This window comes from Rhipicephalus sanguineus, chromosome 7, assembly GCF_013339695.2.
Source record: "Rhipicephalus sanguineus isolate Rsan-2018 chromosome 7, BIME_Rsan_1.4, whole genome shotgun sequence".
Lineage (NCBI taxonomy): Eukaryota > Metazoa > Arthropoda > Arachnida > Ixodida > Ixodidae > Rhipicephalus > Rhipicephalus sanguineus.
The window spans coordinates 106968480-106993549 of NC_051182.1; the positions used below are offsets into that span (position 1 = coordinate 106968480).

At 45.6% G+C, this 25070-nt stretch overlaps 1 protein-coding gene across 1 annotated transcript; it reads right to left on the reverse strand.

The window, feature by feature from the left end:
- Positions 1 to 1911: 1911 nt before the first annotated feature.
- Positions 1912 to 24898, reverse strand: LOC119399715 (cytochrome b-c1 complex subunit 2, mitochondrial). Its single transcript, XM_037666550.2, has 13 exons — positions 24798 to 24898; positions 22689 to 22766; positions 21026 to 21175; positions 19242 to 19306; positions 18411 to 18467; positions 15853 to 15977; positions 11281 to 11378; positions 9606 to 9756; positions 7206 to 7408; positions 5430 to 5510; positions 4025 to 4098; positions 3183 to 3336; positions 1912 to 2112 (listed from the first exon to the last, which is right to left on the reverse strand). The coding sequence occupies exons 1-13, from the start codon at positions 24858 to 24860 to the stop codon at positions 2026 to 2028; spliced, it is 1386 nt and encodes a 461-aa protein (XP_037522478.1). The 5' UTR covers positions 24861 to 24898; the 3' UTR covers positions 1912 to 2025.
- Between the last annotated feature and the right edge of the window lie 172 nt (positions 24899 to 25070).

Below are 25070 nucleotides of genomic sequence, written 5' to 3' on the forward strand. Positions count from 1 at the left end.
CAAATTATCCCGTATATCGAACAATTTCTAAGCACGGTAAATTTACATTGAGAATACATAGCAAAAGTTACTGTTACATCGAACGAAAATAGCAACGACAACCGATATATCAAACTCCATGTGCCTCAAAAGTGCCCCAGCAAGTTGGCTTTCCCTCGCGGTGGCGGGGAAAACTGCCGGCGCCACCCTAGAAAAAGTGGTTTAGACCCGGCTGTGCACGGGCGAACACCCCCCTCCAAAAAATGATCCTGGCCTGCTCGCTGCGCTTACAGCCAATCAGAGGCCGTCGTGCTTTCTCCGAGGCGCAAAGGCGGTACAAGTGAGCGCCATTTTTTCTTTCTTTATGCTTGCGTGCCTGCTGGTGCCTCTTTTCCTCGGGTCCTCATTCAGCGTGGTCCATGCTGGTGGTGTTGCCTGTTGGCGCTCTGTGATCTTTCTTGGCGCGCTGTCGTCATGGCTTGTGCAAGGAGGCAGAATTTGCCGTTTGCTGCGAAACTCGATGTCATAAATCGAGTCGAGCGCGGTGAGAAGTTCGACGCCGCCGCCGCGTACAAGATTCCAAGGAGGTTCCAACTGCTTTAGGCATGCCGGCTTCCGCATGCCTCCGTAGCTGACACCGCAGATGTTTCCGCCAAAGTTTGCAGCCAGCTGGCAGAGTTCCCTGGTGCTATCAACTGATCGACATTCGAGTTCGTCAGTGCAGACGATGATGTCGCCATCATATGGCAGCTACAAGATGAGGACTATGTTGCATACGTTGTGCCGACCATGAGCCAAAGCGACAGCAATAAGGAAATTGGCGATGGCCCGTTGCCTACATTCTCCGAAGGAATTAGTGCACTTGCGTTGGTCCGGCGCTATTGCGTGAATATGGAAGGTTGCGGCCTCAGCTGCTCCGACTTGGACAACGTGGAGGCGTGCGTGCTGACCCAGGCAGCGAAGTCGTTGAAACAGAAAATCCAAGACTATTTTGTTCCAAAGTAGGGCACGCAAGTAAGCCACCATATTAATAAAGTGCTTTTCTTATTGGCATGTGCCTTTGTGTCATCAAATCCTGTAGCGGGCCTATATCGAATTATGCCATATATCGAACTAATAAACGTTTTTTGGCGAGTTCGATATACCCGGGTTCGACTGTAGTAGCGGGATTTGAGTAATTACAGTAGAGTGCAACTTGTAAGCGGTAAAACGCATTGCATTATAAAACTTGCCACACTTAGCCCATATAACATGCTTTTAAAAATTAAAAGAAAAAGGTTTATCAGGGTGTAAGTAGTATGCCAACTTAACCATAAAGTGTGGCTTTGCAGGTAGGCCGTTTCACAAGATTGCAGCTGCGCGCAGCAGTGAAACCACCTTTTCAAGGAGGTTTACATGCAGTAAGATCAGTCTATTCGCTTGTTTTGAATACTTCCGAGATTTCGGAAAAATTGAATTCGTGTTGAAGCGAATACTGCAACATTCGAAGTGCTTGAATATTCACACAGGCACAGGAATATTCGTAAAAGTGTTTGCGCGTGCGACCTTGACTGTATAGATGGAAGTGGGGTTTCCTTGAGAGGCAGGGTTTGCAGACTCATTTGAAGTTTCAGCTGTTTCCCGCACCGTAGAGCCACTTGATGCCAGCACATTCCTCCCTTTTCACAACGCCCTGACGCCCTAGCGGAAAAGTCGCGAAACGTCTCTTCATCTCAGAGGCTTTGCTTCTGGCAATGCTGGCGGACCCTAACAAAACGGCCCTGGGCTGCACGGGAAAATGAAAGAGGCGAATTGCCACTGCACTTGTCTGTTTACAAGCCTGGTGAAGAGTTCTTTAATGGCTCAGTGTGAGACGTGAGGAAAAACTATGTCGTGGTGAGATCTTGCAATGTTCCTGCGGCCAGTGCCGGGGTCTAGGAATGCACACACGGCTGTCGGGCAGGAAATGTTATTTATTAACGGTGCATCCTAGTCGCGTAGCCACCAAGATGTCTTGGCAGCAGCGGCAACCACTATGCTTGCAAGCACAACTAACAGCAGCTTCTCCTAGACGAGCTCGTCGATGTGCGGAGTGTTGTGTAAGCGACCGATGGCAGCCATGGCTGGCTTGCTCTTCGTCACACGGGCTGCCACCTGCAAAGGGGAATGCGAGAACAACGAGGTTATTTATTTATTTATTCATTTGAAATACCTTACAGGCACGTTGGGCATTGCGTAAGGGGGGCTCTAAAATCACATCATTCAACACAACGCAAAAAGTATCAAAGAACAGAAAGAAACGATTGTACATCATAGAAATTTTGAACACTTCATACAAAATATGTACATAATGCATAATACACACAGAATGAATACATGTTACATGCACAATACTGACACAATAAATACAAAATCTAGACTTAGCAAGTGATGTTTGCCACCGTTGCCAACATAGCTAGAACTTTAAAAAACAGCTTAGTTGGGAAAGCACAGCCCTTGTCGAAACAAACAAATGTGTGACAACCCCCCCGCCCCCCCACCATGATTTCATTCATTGCATAACAATGGCCTTGACTTTGAGAGCACGGATGTCTTCAGTTAACAAATCTAGCAGTGCACTTGGAGGGCCAGGCCTCATTGCAAACATTGGTTACACATTGGAAGTTGTAAGGCGACATCTAGGCAGCATTTTTGTCACGCGAGTTCATTATCGGAGGAGTTTAATCGGAGGAAACTGAACTGTCCCATTGTCAAGTCGCCGGAAAGGGAGAGCCACTGCTGACAGAAACACTTGCCTCTTGCGGCTAGTGTCCTGAAACAGCATGCCTTCTCTGCCGTCTCCGAAGTGCCGGAGTCGAGGGATCACATCATGTTGTGTGACGAGTAGCACCCCTCTTTCTTTTCCTGCTTTTTCTATTTTGCTTCACTTGTGACGCAGCACACTTCACATTGAATGAAGATGCGAAGTCGTATACCCTGGTCAGAGACTCTCCAAGCAGTGCCTGTTGCAATAGGCATGCATGCATGCATGCGACTCTCACTCAATGTGCTTCCTCGAAAGGAAGGGGGCCTTCTGTTTGAAATGTTGACTATTCTCGGACCATGCAGACATGATCACCATCAAGCAATCAATCTGTAGTGCCTGTTTATTTGCAATTCCCAAAGCCTGGTGGGGAGGCCCTTTTAAAGTTTTCAGACACCGAAAGAGTCGACGCGCAACTGACCGTGGCGACGTCCTGTGTGGTGACGGCGTCGATGGCCTGCACGAGTTCGTCCTGCCGCCAGGGCTGTCCGGTGCGAGACACGTGCACGCCCATCTCTACCGCCAGGTCCGAATGGTTCTCCCGGCCGAACAGCACCGCCGCCTTCAACCTCTGCCTGCACACGCACGCGACAAACACTCTGGTCAGGCAAACAAAACTCCCACCAACTTCTGATGTAATACCCGCAATCGCATCCTGTCTTCATTTCCAATAGACTTTCCATCTGGTGACATACGTCTTGTTTCCGCCGTATACACCAAACTTTCAATTATCTAACACTGACGTTTTCACGTATATTCACGATCTTTGTCACTGCTTCAGCCAATCGAGTTTCTTACAGTTAATGATGAGCAGTATTTTGTACTGCGATACAGCTAATTTAAAGCCCGCTCTATGCTGTTGCTAGAGTAAAGGCAACATGCATTTCCATACCTTAGGCTTTGCCCGTTCGCCAGATACTGCCATAGAAGTTTTTTATAAGGTCACAGTGCGGCTCTACAATGTCAACGTACAGAAGGTTCTCAATGAATGTATCGAAATGCAAATCATGACCTCCTGGAGGAACCACACGTAAAGTTTTAACTGTAGAGCAGATTCCCACACAAATTATGAAGCCAACTGCCATGTAGACTCGTACAAGATTCCTGATGCTAAACACGATGCAGGTTCCTAAAGGACTTATAACACCAGATATGGCTGAAAAAGTGTGTCTGACAGCGACAGTCATGTGGTACTACGTCAAGTGCCGACATTAGCCAAGCTTGCGAAGAGAACCAAGAGCGAGAAGGAGAAAGGGTACCCACTTGGCGTCCTGGACGTCCTTGTCGGCAACCTTCTGTGCGACCGTCCGCACCTGACCCATCGCTGCTTTGATTAGCTGCGTGGAGAAGTAAGGAACCACGGGCGAAGAGATGTTTCATTACACGAGTCTCGCAGTCGGTCGTCGTATTCAAACAAGACTAACCGGTACGTGCAAAGAGAAACTGAGGGATAAGCAATGGAAGTTCAGACGAACACAATGTTACAGAATTACGTCACCTTAGGCCGGGCTCGCACAGCCGTCAAATGTGCCACCTCGTTTATGTCACATCTTTGATGTCCGTCACAACATGGCGTTTTCACACCGCTTTATCTTTACAAGTAAGAAGCGGGCAGCATTAAAGGCATTGACCAATGTCTGTTACATACACTCAAACCTCAATATAACCATTTATCAGTTATAACGAAGTAAACGAAGAATATTCTAGTCATAGATACACTGTCACGAAAATATGCTTATGAATTTTCGGATAAAACGAAGTTATTTTCCTGCCAGGTGCCACTTCAGTATGATGGGGCTTCAGTGTACTATCATTCTAAGACAAGGTGGCTGTTAGGAATTACCGTCTCATGATGGGCACCAGTGATGTGACGTGATGGTGACGAGACTATGCATTTGATGGCCGTGCGAATTAAGCCTTTTGTCTATAAGCAGTAACTAAAACAACATGGGATTTAACGTCACAAGACTCTGCACAAGGTTGTGAGGGATGCCACAAAGCAGGGCTTCGAATTCCAGACTGAAGTGACCACGGATGGTGACCATGCAGTTCTGAAGGCATATGGCAGACACGGTGTCTTGCGTAGTGGTAAATGCTAGAATAAGGCACGAATAAACATGAAGCATTCCAAAATTCCTACTCCATGAGATTTTCACTAACGGCTGTAGTGACGATGAATCTCCCATTTCGTTCCAGTTAAGACACCATTGCCGCTTTCACTCTACTGTGCTGTACGTTTCAAATGCTTGGCTATTTGAGGGTCATTCGAATTGACTGATAAGAGACCAAATACGCATCTCAGTCAATGAGGGTTTGATGTTGTTTAATAACGTAAGTTTTCCACAGCCTCAGGACAAGTTAAACTTGAGATTTTCATATTAACAATTGCTGTATGTGGCTTAAGACTACATGACAAAGTACATTAGTGAGGCTGCACATAAGTTCAGGGATCATTTAATTTCAAAGAAGTGGGCAGGACGCAATACTGTGACTTTTTTCATACCTATCAAAGATGACAATGCACACATCTGCACAATTCTGTAAGACACGTGCCACACTGGTCTCGCCTGTCCACACAGAGATGGCAAAGAACCCCGCAAAGAACCCTGCCATGTTATGGGGTCTCTCCAATTGAACCTCGGTTATGTTGTAGTGCACACAGTCTTACCTTGTCCATGTCGTCCGGGTGGCCAGCCACGGCGACGCCGAAGAGCCCAGTGTCTGTGTAATTGACGTTCAGAGCTGTCGCCTGGAAACACAAACCCATGACATCAACTGAGAACTGTTGAAATGCTTTCTTACTGCAGAGAAAACCGACCTCTCCTGTACTGATAAAATACCCCTTTCACAACCCTGAAAGAACCACTCCTGGCACTAAAAAAAAGCCTGGTGGGCTGGAAAATGTGCGAAGTGAAAATAGAGGCGATGACACCAACTCGACCTGTACCAAGTGATGTCACAGGATTCAATGGCAACTGCTAGGCCCTACAGAACTCTTTATTAGAAAAATGAATTATGTCCTGTGGTAAGGGAACCAAGGGCTTAACATGGCAAGATTCAGGAAATTTTACTCAGTCAATGTGGTGAAAATATGAGAAAACACCGATATTGGGTAAATTACACCTTGACCTTCATTTTCTTTCCTGATAAAGAACCTATGATGGCCAAATTAAAGTCAGCAGTGTTAATAATTTATAATCTAAACTGATTCAGTATCTCAGTTCAGAGTGCCTTTAAACCTGGCTTGCAACACAAAGCCTTTTTAAGAGCTGTCTCATGTTGGATTAACTGTAAGGAGCTGCTGTTGACATGACGACACGGCTGGTGTGCTTCTCATCGAGACTGCGGATTGCGTTGGCTCGTTTTAACTTTTGAATCGTGGCCCTCACTTCATGCATGACAACAGACACACAGCTTTTGCCCATTATACTTTCACTTCACCGACGACTATGGGGGCCAACTGGTGTGCTCCTACATGTAACAAAAGCTGGTGGTTTTTTCAAAAGCTGGAATGTATTGCCACTTGGGTGCATGCACCCTGCAGTTGCACCCACTACGGATTACCTGCGTGATGGAGTTCGGCCACACTTATCTAGAGGATACACGCGTTCACCTATCCATTCCCTGTCAACACTGTCTGGAGTCGTCCCTCTGAGAGTCCCTTTTTCTGCATACTTTTAAAGATGATGCAAGGCCAACTCATCTAACTTACAATTCCTAGTCGTTCAAGCCTCACCGTTTTATCCAGATATGCACCCTAACATGAAGCCACAACTTGACTCTGTCTAGCCCAGCTAAAGTAACGCCAGACATGAACATGCTGAATGTGCTCATTACACTTTCTTGGGCATAGATTTTCATAATAGTATGCTGCAGAGAAATCTGGTGCTAGTGTCGATGGGAGCTGCAACGCACGGCACTTCAGCCAGCATGGGAATGAAGGGCAGCACACGGACCCGTCTAAGCTTTGTTCTTTTGGCTCCGTTTGGCTCCATGTGGCCTGCAGCCAATTTGTCACAAGACAATCACCACAAAGTTCAGCAGTTCCACTTCACTGCCTTGACCCTTTTAGGCTCACCAATTCAAATCAGCTCACAAAGTTCACAACGAGCCATTCTTTTAGCCAAAGCAAAAGCCAAACAACAATAAACAAAGCCACATGTGTGTTTGAAGCCACAGGCACGAAGACTAGGCAAATCCGTGCACTACCCAGCATTCCCGTGGTGGCTGAACGACTGCAGCGCCACAGTTCCCTCTAGTAAATATTGCAGGAGACTACGTTTTTGGGTGCATTCACATCAGGCATCGGATGTTTGATTCAAGTCGTGGTCCTGTGTTCAGGGGCATTTCTGAATAGAGACCAACTGTCTACAGCACAGGAGATCGCAAACACCCGATGGCAGACATGGTAACAGCACGAGGTGCAGACAGAGCGTGCACTCACGGCGAATGGCTTCTGGGTGGCCTTTGCGGCCGCCTCTCCCAGCTTGGTGGCCTGGCTCACGCTGTACGGCAGCCGGGGCCCCAGGCCCAGCATATGCGTGAATACGCTCAGGGCGAGGCACTCCTTGGAGTTGCGCACGCCCACGCCTTCCACGACCACCGCTGCATCCACGTACTCGCCCGGCGTCTCCAGGCGGTTTTCACCTGCACATGCACGAGATCGCACTTTAACATATCCACATTCGTAGTTTGCAAACAGAGAAACCTTCACAGGTTCATCTTCAAAAGTGCGCTTGGTGAACACAGACATAAACGAAAAAGTACAGGACGTAAGGCAACGAGCGCTCACTAAGCGTAAGTGTTCACTAAGCGCACTTTTGAAGACGAATCAACACCAACTAGCCCACCTTATAGCTCCTGTTCACACGTGTATGCTATAGCTGAGCAACCGGTGCACCACAGATACCGTAGTGAAGACGCGCACTAAAAGAAAAGGCATATTTGGGTCATCCTTCTGCCACGCAACAGTAATCATCTTGCTAACTTGCATTTGAAATAAAAAAAAAAATTGCACGAAAAAAGACACTTTCACAAGGAAGGGTATGGGGACAAGCGCGATAGTTCCCGTACCCTTCCTTGCGAAAGTACTATCTTTTTTCTTGCGCAATTTTTTTTCTTCAAAGTATGCACAACACGCTATGACAACGTGTTCTACAAGAGTTTATTAACTTGCATTCCCTTTCTTGAAAAAACTGTGTGCTTGGCACTTTGCTATCAAGAATGCTATGTCATGCTCCTAGTGTGCATACTATTCGTAACAGAAAAGTACTGGGTGCACGGCGATAATGCAAGGAAAAGCATGCGAGACAGGTGACAATTATTGTTGCGTGACTGTGACAGGAAGATGCCCCAAATAGTACATACCTTTTTTTTTTTTTTTTGAAGTGTATGATATGAGTTCTCACACACACTGGGAGTATTATGAGTGTTTTAGCAGGTTGCTCTTACCTTCCAAAAGTAGGGGTGTGCGAATATCCGAAATTTCGAATATTTTTCGAATAGTGTTTGCTATTCGATTCGATTCGCACCGGAATTTTACTATTCGAACTTCCCAAAAACAAATACAGTCACCGTCCGATTGAAAGTCACCCCTTCAGATTTTTAGTATGCTTCACCTCATTACACTCTCGTATTGCGGCAAAGCTGCCTTTCATGCTCCATTACGGTCGAACTTTGCTAAGACACAGTCAACGTCCGATTGGAAATGGTCCCTATATTTTCGTTGTGCTTCACCTCATCACACCCCGGTATTGCGGCAAAGCTGCCTTTCAAGCTCCATTACGGTCGAACTTTTCTAAGACACAGTCAACGTCCGATTGAAAATGGTCCCTAGATTTTTTAATGTGCTTCACCTCATCACACCCCCGTATTGCGGCAAAGCTGCCTTTCAAGCTCCGCTACGGTCGCAAATGTACTAACTCAACAAAACGCTGGTTCCAACATGGAGATGAACGATGTGGCAGAGGTGGGGGCTCAATTAATGCTGTTTTGGACCTGAAATTTGGGCAGGAAGTCCGAAAATTCGGAAGCCAAAGCTTTTTTGGCATCCAAAATTTCAGATGTTCTTATATATAGACGTCTACGAGGCAGATTTGGAACTCCGGACTTAAAGGGAGCACACCCTTGTCCGCCACATCAGTTGGGCTTCCACAGAAGTTGAAAGAGGAGGAGAGGCTGAGGAAATGGCATCTTTGCCCATTACGTGTGAAGTGTTGTCGGCAACACTTTGGTTGCACCAAATCATGTACATAAATAGAATTCGGCCTCTACATTGCCTCATTCTTGATAAGACAACTATGAAACACCACCCCGCCAGTGCTTCATCAACCTAGCAAAAAGAAACACTTTCATGTTGCTATCTCATAAGAATATGCTTAGGAATCCTCTCTACCCTTTTTTTTCTGCAATTTCGCTTCGAAGTATTCGAAAAATATACTAGAAATATTCGAAAAATATTCGATTCGATTCGCAGTCACACTTCAATATTCAAATTCGCTTCGCACCCAAAATTTTGCTATTCGCACAGCTCTATCCAAAAGCAATCGCACCCTTTGGGGTGTTCTGTCACAAACTAATTCTCATTTATCCTGTGTGCCTTTACTTGCTTACCGTATATTCAGTACTCAGTAAACCTAACTCATCAGAATGCATGTGCAAGTTCTGTTGATGACCATCACTGACAACTCCAATGGCGGCGGCAGTGTGTGTTTCAACACACTGCCGCCGCCATTGCTTAGCATAGAGTAGCCGTTGATGGTGACTGCAGCTAGAAAATTCCTTGTGCAAGCTACCCAAGACGGCTGCATTCCCGATGATTCGTTTAAACTGTCCACGAACGCACCTGAGCCAAACTTGCAGGGTAGGAAGTCGGCGCCGGGATTGGTGGGCAGCTCGACGTCCTTGAGCGCATCTGACACCCGTTTGCATTCTGCGCCGACAACGGAGATGACGGCGCGTGGTGCACTCACGTGCTTCTTGAAAAACTGGGCCAGCTGCATGGAATTGTGAGCATGCGCACGTTTTAAGGCACTCCCATATCGAGAAGGGAGTCGAGATCTAATTTCAACCACATCTAAGTTCACGAGTCACTGCATTACACTACTTTTTAGAACGTGGCTGTCATAGCAAGGAATCAAACCCGCAACCTTGCGTGCTTCGGCGAGGAGACACCAAAGGGTGTTTTCACAGGTGGCTTGGCTGTATTAATAATGCATTCGCTGCACTAAATTCAATGCAGTACATCGGATGAGACACTTTTCATGCGTTAGTGTGCTAGTGCACCGTAGAGTATGCTCACCTGAAGAAAGCACCCACGTTGGAATTGACAAAAGCATTGGCTTAGAAATTATGGACTGTTGCAACGGCGAAACGTTGCCTAACACTGAATGAAGGCTGTGCGAAACCTGATGAAAGCTAAGAAATCTGCCGCAATGATAGATTGTGTTACGATACAGTGCTATATGATACCCGTTCTTACATTTATGGTTTCCCTACTTCCTATGCCAAGTCTCAGTTGTTTTTTACTAGGTACCCAAGGAACTTACAGCTCAAGAGCCGCAATGTGGGTACCGTCTGTTCCTAAATTAAAAAGCATCAAGCCTTATATAGCATAAACAAAAGTCTAGCTTTGAACACTGTATGCAATAGAACAGCATTAGTGCAAAATTTTACATATGAGGAAACAGTGGAAAAGCGGTGAAATGTTCATCAAAATAGACATTTTTTAGAACGATACTAAAGTAAGTGTGACCACTCTTGCTTCTCAGAAAAAATGGTGGTCGTGGATACTGAGAAACAACACAGTATCTTGGCATGACCTCCGACCATAGGCAACAAACACGGGGACAGGTGACGCATTGAGACTTGCGTCACATGCATGATCTGCTGAGGTGCTCCTGAGTGGTTGTTGATAAAAAAAACTAGACAATTGCTAGCTCTGCAACTTGTGCTAGGGTCGCTTAATTAGTTATTTTATACTGAGGTAATTTATAACTACTCTACTTTTGCTAAGTTACTGTAAAACATCAATCAGTGATGCTACATGAGAGAGTACAGGTCAAGTTTCAGGGCTATTAAGATATTTTTCGCCTTCTTGCACGCGTGTAATTTTCATGCGCAAGAGGACAGGAACATGCGTCATGGACATTCAAGCACAACTGAAAGTGAAAGACTGGAGAATGCAACAGTCACAAAAAATAGAAAGCTTTTTTTTGTTGTTTTATCAGCAGTCTCAACTCAACTCTGTGCAACTATACGTGTAAGGCCAAAAGAGAACACATTCCCACTTAGAAGTTGCATGGCCTTCTTATCAAAAGGTCAAAATAAGATAAAATCAGCACCTGAACAGAAATAATTTTTCTAAAATCTCACCTACAAAGCAACCTAGCACCCTAAAAAGGTCCGCAAGGCATCCAAGAAGCATCACGAAAGCGACAGACTTCAAGAACTTTGCTCGTGTAAAGGAAATGCACTTAGAAGAACTGCCAGTGCACTTAAAGACACGGATCGCCACTTGCCTTTTCATTGTTGTAGCGGCCAACCAGGAAGTCGCTGATGTACAGGGAATTGGCGAGGCTGCCGCGGAAGGCAGCTGCATGCACCGCCTCCATCAGCACTGCGCAAGACGATGCACAGAAACGACAATCGAAGTCTGCAACGGTGCTACTGGCCTAGGCTCTTTCACAGCAGTCACCAACGCATTTATTTTTCAAAGAAGTAGAAACAGGCTTTCAAAGAAGCATCGCAAAACTACAAGTGCAGCTTTTGCAATGGTCAGATGGTCATCTGGACAAACGCTGTCCAATTCGTGACGAATTCATCTATTCGTGCATGTCGCGCAAAGGACCACCTATTTCCCCTACCACTAACACTGCTGCTTGCACTCCGTTCGCTTTTACACATGCGGATTTCATCAAGTCATCTTCCGAGCCACCTGCGACGCCAAGGATACTCGTTACTTCAAAGCTTAAAACATTACTTGGAATTTGTTGGCTGGAATTCGTTCGAGGAAAACAGCGCAACTGCTTCAGATGTGTTCTCGTCTCAAGAGGTCATGCTGTTTTCCTTCAATTGTGCAGAACAGACCGGCCCGAACTTTGACGTTGCCAATCCCTGGTGAGCAGAAATGCTCTGACTTGCATCCACAACTGGACTTGGTTTAGTCCGGCTTTATGGAAGGCCCAACATAAACATGTCCAAGATACTTGAGCATTCACGATAAACGTTACGACAATGTCGGGCATCCAGGTCCAGCCACAACTTGCAACAAGTCACAGGAATTTCTCTTTCCAATTCTTGCTCTCGGTCTGATATTTTTTACCACCCCAATTTATGTCTGCCAAGTTGAAGGTGCGATGCTTACATGGGTGTGACCCTTATGCTAGTCTATATCTCTGCGACATGCATATGATCAAGTGTCCATAATGCGTAAAATTTACACAATTTGATGCCAAGATTAAGGTTCCGGAGACCAGATTAAGGGGGGACGTGGCTTTGGAAAACCAACTTTCTTATAACTTAACAGATGTTGATGAAAATTGGTACAAATATTCAGCATGTCTCCCTGCTGCTTCTAAAAAAGTTTCAGAGTGATATCTTCAGAACTTTTTATTCAATTAAATTTTTACTTCTTGCATTTTCTTGCACTTTGCGCAATGCCTGGAGAGTTTAAAAAAAGGACTAGAAGGCTAGGTGAATATTTGCTGCATAGCTAAAAGCACGCTGAGTGTCATGACATTCTTGCTTTATTTTTTTTGCAACACAATATTCTTGCATTGCGATTCTTTTTGACACCTTCAAATCGGGCACACTCTTGGGATGAACGAGTAGTCACTTCGTAAAATTACAAAGCGTCAAAGTGAGAAAGAAAGAATGTCACGACATGCATTGTAGTCTAAGAAACATGACAAAAGAAACGGAGTCAAAATAGGCCAAACGGTTAGGAAGAAAATGGCTGCGCAAACTTGGCAGGCAGGCAAAAAGGCACTTTTGAGAAAACGGCTCTCGAAGTTTCACCTTGCGTCCAGTGATCTGGAATGCACCAGGATCATAGTTTTTGGTGTTCTTAGTGATGTGAGGTCTCTTGAGCATTTGGTGCTTGCTTTGGTGCACTTTTGATGCCTTTTTTGCCCGTGTGGCATCCTTCTCTGCAGCTCATTGAATGGAGTGCTTTCCAGGCTTCGGGCCAAGTGATGCACAAAACTCTCTATAAGCATGGAGAGTGCCAATATTATACTTGCAGACTGCCTCATTGACAGCTGTTTCGGCGGCAATCAGTGAAGCGTTTAGCTCTTCTGGTAGAATTGACCAAACTACCGAATGAAGACTCTCGGCCACATTTTGACTTTTTTTTTTTGGCAACAGCCGAGCAACTGAGGGTGGTCAGGTTTTAGTAGACTGGCAGCAATGCAGTGCTGCCAATTTATACGTGTGCGGTGGTGGAGCCTTGCCTTCAGCTTCTGCAGCACGGTACTTGCACCAGCTCAGGGACCCAAGTGGGCAGAATTCATGGCGTGGCTCCTCATCTCTCAAGGTGACATGATGGAACGTTGCCATTATGGCCTTTTGCATGTCATCAATGTCAACGTTGTCACGGATAGCCATACCATAACCAGTCAGTCTTTTAAATTAATCAGGTCTTGAGTCAGGCCAGCCCATCCTCCAAGTGGTTGATCTTTTTGCTTCTTGATACAGGTGTTGGCAGAGCTGTACCCATCCTCTTTTTGACATGATTTATACAGTCTTCTTTAGCCAATGGAATAAATCCGTATGTTCTTTCTTGAGAAAGAGTCAGGGAAGTATCACTGTCTCCATCAAACATTGGATGTGTGTCGGAGGTCATTCTTTCCAGTGAGCTTCTGAATAAAATTAAGGTGGGGGTCGTGGCATTCAGTACCAACTTTCTTATTCCTTCGTAGGTTTTCATGAAAATTGGCACACTTATTGCAAACATTTCTGGGATGAAATATATGAGCAGTTTATTCAATAACGCGAGTTGGTCAGATATAAATTCAACTCCCTGCTTCACACACGCCACGCTCATTTGCAAACCTCGCCTGTGATGCGTTTCGTCATCCACTCGGTCGCGGAAACGGTAATTTGCGAGGCTTTCGTTATTTTAGAAGATTCATCAGAGCTAGCGGCGATACCAAGCACGAATCCAAGCGTGCCTAAATTGCATCTCCAGCGCTTTCTTTCATGCCGATGTACTCGGCCGCGGGGTCCGGGAAGTCGCGCACTATATGCTGGCTGGCGGCATTCGGCGACAATACGCAGTGCTCAGCCGCGGCGACGAAAAATCGGCGCGCGTAACGTACTTGGTCTCTCATTTTGCGGCGCCGACGCGCGAAATTGCTAGCCGCTACTCGGAGCGGTCAATGCGCGACGAGCTTGACCGGGAGTCCGCTGCCGATGCGTAAAGTGCCCATCCGCACTTTCGAGTAGCCAGCGGACGATGCGATTTGTTGCTTGCGACGAAGCACAGTGCGGCTTGTCCGCTAGCGCGATGTCCGTGCCCGCAAAGTTCGGATTCGTCTCGTAAACCAGCGCCGTAAGCGGAGTTAGGCCTAGCCACGACTCCGAGCAGCAAGCTTGGTCGCGGTGTGCGTGGCCGCGGTGCCCGATGTTTCAAAGCACGTCATGTTCGATCGCGAGTACAAAGAGTAGTCCCGCGAAGTTCTTCGTCACGGAGGACGAAGTGCTGACAAGCTGAACTACCCGAGACGCGCATCTGCGATGTTCGCGACGAGCGCGGCACGCTACCGTCTATCGTACACTGATGACGGCGCTTCCGCTTGCAGCTGTCAAACTAATCATATTCTAAATTATCGTCGACCCGTGTACACAGAACGAGAGCGGACGCGTCACTAAGTGGCGTGATTTTCGACAGTCGTAACATCAGGTAACATCGCGACGCGTAAGCAGCAGACGACTGTCCTCTCGAAGCGAGCATCGGACCAATGGCGAGGCGTCCTGGAGCAACATGGCGGACGCGGCCAATCGGAGGCCTCGAAACGACCTTCAGAGATTTGCTTTTTGTGCGCTTGTTTTTAAAGGGAGGCGCCAGCTGAGGCGGGGAATTTGAAAAGGAAGAAATGCCCTTTACGGCGAGCTCAAAATGGCGGCGCCCGGTTGTACCGTTGCGGAGCAAGAAATTTTTGAAAAGCACCGTTTTTTTGCGATCTCCACAATAATTTTCGACACCTCAGCCCGCGCAACTAATTTTTTAAAGCACTTCTAGGTGGTTTTCAGTGAAGATATTTTGGAATCAGATAGAAAAAGGGCTACAGAAACCGAAAATGTGATTTTCAAAAAATCGATTTTTTTGCGATTTTGCGCGATACGAAAGCCGCGTCCCCCCTTAAAAGCAACTGGAAGTGATAAAATAAATGATAGTGTATTTTACGGCAATTAACTGTAATTACAACGTATATAATTATCTAATTATTGTACAGTCAGTCATGCTATATTTCTTCATAAATGGATTTCAACAACCCCCTCAAACTACATGCGATAGTGATCTGCTCGCAGCGAGCATTCCTAAAAGGTAAAAAATATTTTGAAATGCCTGCTGAAACGCCACATGTGCAACGTCTCGTTAAACACAGTATACTGCCTTCAACAAAGAAATCGCGTGTAGCAAGACATTTCAACCAGAAGTGGTTTTAAAGGAACATTAGGCAACGAGAATGCTTAATCTACTATTAGGTCAGTGTTTGTGGACTTTTCCTCGCCAATAGTGCACAGAAATGGCAAAAGTGAGTCGCGTCTCCGAATATGGACGCCGTGTCGCAAAGAAATATTGTATGCAACACTGTATATTCCAGCAAAACCGCCATTTGGGCTGGTTGGTATCGATCCATCTTGAGAGTTAAAGAAGGGGAGGCGCAAAATAAAACGAGGACATAAAGAGGTGACCGACAACACAGGCGCACCTGTGTCGACGCAGGTGCGCCTGTGTTGTCGACACAGGCGCAGGGCCTGTGTTGTCGGTCTCCTCTTTATGTCCCTGCTTTATTTTGCGCCTCCCCTTCTTTAACTCTCAAGACTATATTCCCAATGGGCCAGCGCTCGAAGAAGGACTGACTGACCGGCCTCTCGGTTCTGCCGGAACAGGGCCAGCTCCCTGTGGAGCTGGGCAGCAGCGTCATCCACTTCCCAGTGCTTGAAGGCCGGCAGAAACGCCACCTCGTGGGCAAACTTGAGTGCCACGTGGCTGCGTGGATGCAGAGGAAAGAAAGAAAAAAACTTGTTTGTCACAAGGTTTTTTTTTTGACCGGGCTAGCTGGTGAAGATTCATTGTAGCTTACAGTGCACTCTGACACACGAACGAAGAAGAGGCGCACGAAGAGTCAGTGCTTGTCTTCGTGTGTCTCTTCTTTGTCCGCGTGTCAGAGTGCGCTGTGTGAGCTTTAACTGTTTGTCACAGCTGAGCACGGCAGAGAAGTGCAGGGTCGGGGGTCTTGTCCCCACACATTAAGGGGGCACAAAAGTGAAAAAAAAAGAAAGCAATACATCATTTTAGTCTGATAAATTATTCATTGAAAACTCTACTTTCACTAACTTCACCATCATAAATTTATTAATGGAAGATTAACATGAAGGTTAAAGTTTGTTTTTTAAGTTTCACGCCGAAGTGACCTTTTTTGCACGCGAACGTCGCGCTGACGTCGTGGATTTCAAAGTTTGCTTTTTCTTTTCTTTTTCGCATATTCAACACCATTTTCTGAAACTTGGTACATCAAGTCTGCAGCCCCCATCAGAAGACAATGTCAATGCATTTTCTTTTTACCAATTGAGAACTACATAGGCCCCAGGAGAGGCCGTCAAAACCTATGGTGTTGCAGTGAGTTGGTGCAAGAACAGCAAGGTGACACCGCCACTTGCATTTCCTTTTGGCGCAGTTTCTCACTTATTAGGCATCTTCAAGCGGGAAGAGTTGTGCTTGTGTTATTGTGATAGTGTAACTTACTAATAAGACAAAAATATAGTTTGCTCGGCACTCTATATAAGAACCCATTATGACGCCAACTGTAAATGGATACTACATCCTGGAATGAGGTAGCAAAGAGAGAGACAGAAAAAAATTAAATTGTGGGTTTTTGCAAGCTCAAAGCACGATACGATTATGAGGTGTGCGGTAGTAGGGGACTTGGGATGTAATTTCGCCACTTGGGGTTCTTCAACACCTTAACGTAAGTACGTGGGTACTTTCGCGTTTTTTTTTTTTTTTGGCTTCGTGGAAATGCGTCCATCGGGGTTTCCAATTGAACCTGTGTGCTCTTGCTTAGCCGACTGAGCCGCTAAGCCAGCACCTGAACTTAGTACTGCTGCGTGTTGAAACGGGGTGGCAAAATGCATCACCATAGTCCAGCATGCTATACTAGATTTTACACAACCTTAAAGGCCAACTCCGGCGATTTTTCGAGGTCGATGGATCTTAATGAAATTCGCTGGGTACGTTCCCTTGCACGTTTCCGTCATTTATGCCAAATTACAGGCTTGAGACATGCGCAGATTGTTTGCAAATGAATTTTAAAGATTGTCTGCTAACGCCCTCCTGGCTTCCCACAATTATTGGCAACATTGCGTCTGTGACGTCAGTTGTGGGAAGGCGGCGGAAGTGACGCAGCCGAGGGCACCGCTAACTTCGGCCGCTACAGCGAGCGTCTGCTGTGCTGGCCGAGACACTGTCATTATCAGACGCGGCACTGTCAGTCGCAGACATTACAGCTGATGCGCGGCGTGCTCACCTCTCCACTGTGCGCCTGCTCGTCCCGGCTGCCACAGTTTTCATACTCCGCGCCGGCGTGACCGGCATGCCATGCACGACTTCCGGTTCGTTCGTAACAACGTCTACGTCATATGTAGACAGTACACTCGGTTGGGTTTCGGTTTCGGCATTGCGCTTTTTTGCTTATTTAAAATTATTCTCCAATTTGCCGAGTATTTCTGCTATCAGGCCCGTAACAGGAGCGTCTCAGGAACATAAAAGCACCATTACTTTGGCATGGCCAAAAAATCGCCGGAGTTGGCCTTTAAGGCCGCAATATTAGGTTGATCTGAAAAGTATCCTACATTTCTCTGCTATTGCGCACCCAGACTGTCTTTAATGAGGCATTTACCGCACCTCTGTTGCCATTCACTAGCTGAGAAATTTCTCAAGAGTTTACCAACAATCTCTCCCTATGCAATGAAATTTCATTCCTTTGCTAGTACAAAACTCAAGAGCACAGCTTGAAAGTGGCCTGAACATAACATTGCAGCAGGAGTAGCAAACACGGTGATTATGTACAGCACATACAACTTATGTGTGAATGTGTGCGTACACTTACAAGCATGAATAGCTAACGTTGAACATGGAGTACAATCTGAATGCAGACATGGCTGTATTACACAATGCTACTGCTCAATTACACTGGAATAAACGAGACCCTTAATGACCACAGAAGATGGCACAGAAAAGGGTTCCAATCGAGCAGTGTTATACCACTGCTCAATTTTTTTTTCTCTTTTGTAAACACCCAGACCTAGGAGCAATGCTTCAAGCCCTTTGGAAAGAATGATACATGAGTAACCAATTCAAGGTTTTAATTGCTAAACGAAAACATTCTTTTTTCAATTGTAAGAGCAAAACAAGATGACTCACGCATCATCGCGGTTGCACTCCAACAGGTAAATGATGTGCTCTCGTGTTGTGCACGCCCTGTTGGGAAAAGAGAGCACACCTTATCCACTACTGGTTCAGGGAACTGAATAAGCATTCATTCATTCATTAAAAGGTTGTGTGTTCGGATTGCGGCTGATTGACCAAACAGTGGCAGCGAGCGACAACAAACTCGTAGACCTCGGTAGGTCTCCAAAGAGAAAGAGCAGGTCGTGTGTCTGTGCCTGATTTGTTTCTGATGCCATATATGGTGCTGGTAAGTGCTGCGTGGAACATCAGCACATCCAATCATTCAATGGCAAATAGGTCAGAACTGAGGTGCCCCCATAATTTAAGACGCCCTCCAAATAATGGCACATTAAAGTTATTTCAATCAATCAATCAATCCAAATAATGGCTACCCAATACACTCAAACCTCATTATAACAAAGTCACATCTGCCACAAAAATAACTTATAAACATTCATTTGTAACACTGTAGCTATCACAAGACTATCCTTCATTTACTTCGTTATAACCGATAATTCGTTATATCCGTGTTTGTTATATTGAGGTTTGAGTGTATTCTGCGGCATGGAAAGTTTAATTTTCTCCACTCTTGTTACACTCTACTGTATCAGATCACCATCTGCCCACCGCTTAAACCCAGGAAAGCAGATGAAGAAAGTTGCTGTTTTAACAAAATATGTAATTGGAGAGCGAAGGCTTGCATGTCTGCTTATTCAAAAGCAACGAGCACCTTGACAGTTCAATTACTACCTCGCCCCGTTCTTGAAACTGCGACATAAAAAATGCAGAGAACGCAGCACTTACGTCAGGTTGGCACCGAGGTACTCGATGTTCTTGGTGATGGCAAACTTGGAGTGGCTCTTGGTGGCCTGAAGAAAGACGAGACAAAGCATTACACTCTGATCTGACTTTCCAGCACAAAAAAAAAATGATTTGGGTAGTTGGCACGCGTTCATGCTTGAGAAAGTGCCACATTCCCAACACCTAAAAATTAAGTTCTTAGGTTTTACAAGCCAGAACGACATGACTATGAGGCATGTATGTTGTAGTGGGTGACTTGGAAATAATTTCAACCACCTCGTTTTCTTTAAAGGGACACTAATGACAAAAACGATTTTTCTCATATTAGTAAATTACTCTTTCACAATTCCAAAATCACCATGCTTACCGCGAGAAGATGCTTGGTAAGCGAGAAAACGCGCAAAAGGAAAATGCGGGTGGTGACGCCACCTTGAAATGTGCGCACCAAACACCGTGACATTGTTGATTTTGATGGCACTTACTGGGTCCTACGTAGTTCCTAATCAGTATAGAAATGAAGTACATTGTCCTCTGAGGTGGCCATAGACTTAACATACCAAGTTTCAGAAAATTTTGTTGAGCCAATGTCGCCAAAATACGAAAAATACACCTTGAAATTTGTGATGTCACGTGCGGCGATTTCAGCGTGAAGCTTAAAAATGAAACTTTGGCCTTCATTTTCTCCTCTATTAATAAACTTATGATGGTGAAATTTCTCATAATCATATCATTGTTTTGGGACGTTAAAGCCCAGATATTATTATTATTATGATGGTGAAATTAACGACACTGCAGTTCTCAGAGAACAATTTGTCAATCTCAACTGATTCATTGTTTGACTGAGCGTCCCTTTAACATACACCTAAATCAAAGTACACGGGTGCTCTTGCATTTCGGCCCCATCGAAATGCGGCCACCATGGCAAGGAATCAAACCCACATCCTCGCGCTTATGAGTGCAACAAATGAACAGCTATGCTACCACGGAAGGCGAATCTACTTTCTTTCACGTCTGTTGTAAGACAATGTGGCTTTATGGTTTGACTATGGATTGCGTAGTGGTTATATGACTACACGTACTGGATATTACTTGAAAGAAACTTAACCTCACCGTCAACTCCAATTGGGCTGAATTAAATTTTTTAAATTTAGGAGCGAAAAGTGATGCCTACTGACTGCAGGAAGGAAATTTGGGATCCAGGGCATTGAATGTTTTTACAATAACAGCCAAAGATAAGCAAGACTGAAAATGAAGCTTAGGTACATCGACCTAAAAACTTGTACTAATTCTGCACAAAGAAAAAAAAAAAGAATGAGCAGTTATTGAAGTGTCGAAGGTTGTCATAGGTGACCTTAGTTAGGTGCGTCTGTAATTAAGAGGTGGCGCCACCTCTGACTACGTGTATATATGCGACTTCACGTTGGAATAAAGGAGTCTCGCGTGGTATTGGTTGAGTGCATTCACTGTCCTCAGTTGCACCGTGTGCCGACACTACAGCTACGCATTAAGTATTGCGGCCGTAACTACAGCATCAACATTTGAATCAACTGCCTCTTGAAATGGTGTACACTCAAACCTCATTATAACAAAGTTGCATCTGCCAAGAAAATAACTTCGTTATATCCGAAAATTCGTATAAACGTTTATTTGTAACACTGTAGCTATGACAAGACTATTCTTCATTTACTTCGTTATAACCGATAATTCGTTATATCCGTGTTCGTTATAACGAGGTTTGAGTGTATATACTCATACCAAGAAAAAAAAGCTTTGCGAAGCAGACTAACCAAAGTTGCTGCGTTGCGGAGGGTGTGGGTGATGCCGAGGTTGCTGCTGTCTTCGTACCGGGCGCCAGCCTTGACCACGATGGCGAGCCGCGTGACGGGCGAGTAGTTCTCGAGGGTGGTCACCGTCAGGCCATTGGGCAGTGTGGACGTCTGCAATGTCATCGACGCGACGAACGGCTGTAACCCTACTGGCAAGGAAAGAAAGCTCGCCGCACGGCACAAAAATGCATGCGGCGTATTATAAGCCCGCGATAGTTTGAGACATTCATCTCTTAGGACACGATGTCCTTTATTGATAAACGAATTTATTAACCTCGAAAAGACACCGTGTCAATCCATGATTTCTTCTAGAAGCGGCAAAGGAAAATTCAACGTGTCATTGCCACAGGTCTTTCTTTTTTTGCCTAGGTTATTGAGTTATCAAGCTTCCACTTACAATGAAATGAGTGACAACCTTCACTTTCCAAGAGTGTAATTTACAAATAGGTGTACAGTTAAATTTAGAAATGGGTTTATTCAGTGCGCTTTTAACACTCAAACAAGGCAACTAAACATGCTGCTGCTGGTTTTTTAACAGCAGAGCTGTTGAAGCTCAAAGTAAGTCCGGTAACGTCTGCAAAAACTCTGGCGGGTAAATCCCGCTACCGACTACAGCAGGTGCAAGGGAAAGTGAGAACAGTGGAGGCAGAGAGTGGAGCGGAGGAGAGTGAGGGAGAGCAGTGGGGAAGGAGGTTGGAGCCTGTGGTGGGAGAGGGTAAAGACTAGTAACACGAGGAGCGCCGAGGCAAGGACCTGGAAAAGACGCGAGCGCTGAATGAAAACTCTGCGCTGCGAAGCGGTGAGGATGTAGGAAATGAGGAGGAGAGGAGTTGAGAAGTGAAAAGGAGGAGGAGAATAAATAAATAAAACGAAATAAAATTTCTTGCCAAGGTGGGATTCGAACCCGGGTACAGACAATCCAAAGGCAAGCGTTGTAACCAATCGGCTATCCAGACATGCTAGCAGAACAAGCATTTCTGGGAACCATACGAATGCGTTGCTACGGGCGCAAGAACGAGAAAAAGACAGAGAAAGAGCAAGAAACAGAGCGGAAGAGAAAGAGAGGCTCAACTTTGCTTTCCTAGGCTTAACTGCCCCTCTGTATGCTCATGTGGCTATATCTAGGCTTAAGTGGCTATCTCTCAGCTAGGCTTGGCTGCTTGCTAGGCTAAGGAAGGCTGCCCAGCTCTGCTATTCCTTCAGCCTTGGCACCACTAGTGCAAAGCTGCCCCAATTTTCTTTTCATGTGAGAGGATATCTCAGTGTACCCCGGTCTTTTGTGAATGGTGGTGCCTACCATAGTTACTCACATATTACCAAAGCTGGTCAGCCTGTTACGGGGGTTATACTAATACTCGTTAGCTGGTTAGAGTAATGTCGGCCAATGGATCACTAACACTGGCTTACTACTGGCAAATGCTGCCTCGTTTTTGTTGCAAGTTGGTAAGGTTCTGGTCAATGTTGGCTATTAGCTGCTACAACATTGGACAGCAACGTTGAATAAAGGGTCAAAATCGGACATTAGGTGCCTCGTAACATGTGTCAAATCACATATGGTTTTGCATATACACAGGCAACGGGTCTGTTCTGCCAGAACTGTTTTGTTCAAGGAACTGTGGCATACCTCAACGTCTTGCTTGGGCAGGCATTCCAACTTGCTCTGCGATGCCTTGGGGGAAGCTTGTGCGGCAAAGGCTCGGACCTACGTGCAAACAGTCAGAACTAGGCTTTGAGTCCACCTCATTCATGATGCCAAGGCGCATGCCCTCTTCCTCTAGCAGAAAAGTTGCGAAACGCCTCTTGACCTCGAAGGTTTCTGTTCTGGCAATACTGGATGTGACGGTCCCAACCAAAACGGCAGAGGGCGGCACAGTAAAGTGAAAAAGGAAGATTGACCCACGCTAAATAACAACTTTGGGGCAACTCGAAGGCAATGTGAAGCCGAGGCATCACAACAGTGGTATGCTCAGATTACCTGCGACATACGTAACTTGAGATTGCAAACAAAAGGACATGTCTGCGTCGTTCTTTGTACACTGTTATGTGGATACTGAACTCACCAATCACGGCATCTTGTTGTGACCGTGCTTTCCATTCAATTCCTCTATCTTCAACATCACCAGTTTGTCTTTGGATTAGACAGCAACGATCAACATTTATTTCACTGCACAGTGATTGTCCATATTGGTTCCCCAATATTACCATATAAAACTCATAGATTATGCAATCCTAAACTGATGAGTAATGTTACTTTACAGTCCAGCTTTATGCGATAGCTGCGGTGCTAGTGTTTTTTTTTTTTTTTTTGTATCACAGCCGGGTTTTCCCTAACCCAGTGTTTCCGATGTTCATGGTGCGTGTAATACAAGTCCTATTACCCATATTTCAATGCATGTAGCAAAATAAATTACATCTGCTGATCTTTTTTTCAGATGTTTCCCTCTTTTTCACGCAACTTTGGTGGTTGTTTAGCCGAAGTTTGTTTCGTGGACAATTTGTGACTACCTTTGTTGGCTCTGATTTCATTTTTCTTTTCTTTGTTTTTGCAGTCCTAGGTTATTGGTGCTGTTAAGCACACCATTACATGAGCCCTCTTAGGAGTTATATGGTCTTACACACACACACACACACACACACACACACACACACACACACACACACACACACACACACACACACACACACACACACACACACACACACACACACACACACACACACAATCCACACGCACGCACACACACACTTTCACAATGTAGAACTTCGGGGCGCCGTTAGGTGGCCATACCATGCTGCATTTGACCATGCATCTGAAGTTGTTGACACAACATGAAATGTGCCATCAAAGTGTACAAAACCCTGCGGAAAAACACACCACTATCCCTACCGCGGTCAACCTGGCTTTGCTGAACTTATACTCTCAATAAAATGCCAGAAGACACACAATTACAGCAATTACGTGCCGTGTGTGAGGAAAACGACGTTCGCAACTTGGACTCGGCGTGATCCGAGTGGGCCAGTCGGCGCCACATGGCAGGAAACGAAACGAGAGGTGAATCTGATGACAGAGAACTGCCAGTTTCCTTATATTATTTTTGTGAAAACGGCGACAACTGCATCAAGCGCGAAATGTCCCAACTTCGTCGTACTGTGCAACAGATGAACACAACGAAATAGCGTTTAGAGCAAGTGTAAAGGCGAATTGAGTTAAACCGAAAGACCACATCCAAGCAATGCGGATGTGCAGGCCACTACACTACAGATTGCGATGTAGCGACAAACAGTGGACGCAAAAATGAACGCAATTGGTTATAAACAGGGTGACGAGCTTAAAGGCTGCCGCATACTGCGAACTGCGGCTGAAATTCGCTGCAGTACAGCGAAATAACGCTGCAGGGCACGATATGGGCCGACCGGCCACGGCGAACACCCTAATCGATTAGGGCTGCCAGGACTATCAGGAATGCGCGGAGTGCGCACTGCACGAAACTTTTGAAGAAGACTGTGTCATCGATACGGGGATCAAGTATGCACGATCACCAGGCAAACAGTCACACCAGAGTTCGGCGGAAAGTGACCCCCAACGTTAACCTTCAAGCGCACTGCCGGTCACGCCGCGTAAGGGGCCGCACAAGATGCACGCCAGTGACAATAAGTACACCATGTTGATGGTCTATGAATGGTAAAGCCTCTGGACGAGCAAAATTGCAAGCAAATTTCGAGGAAACGTTACCGCATGAAGCTTCAAGCAAGGGATCCGTGCGATCTTCGCCGCCATGGCTATTCCACCATACATCGGGAGCAGAGAGAGAGAAAGCGTGAGAGAAAGAGTAAAAAGAATGTATGTAAAAGGTAGAGCGAGTTGAGGTTCCTCGAGTAATCTACCCTGAAGCAAAAAAGCAGTGCGCGCCCTCTCTTTTGCCAAAAGAAAAAAAAAAGCACATTGAGCGAAATATAACTTTTTAACGTTTCAAATTTATCTTTGGCACCGTAGGTATGTTGAAAT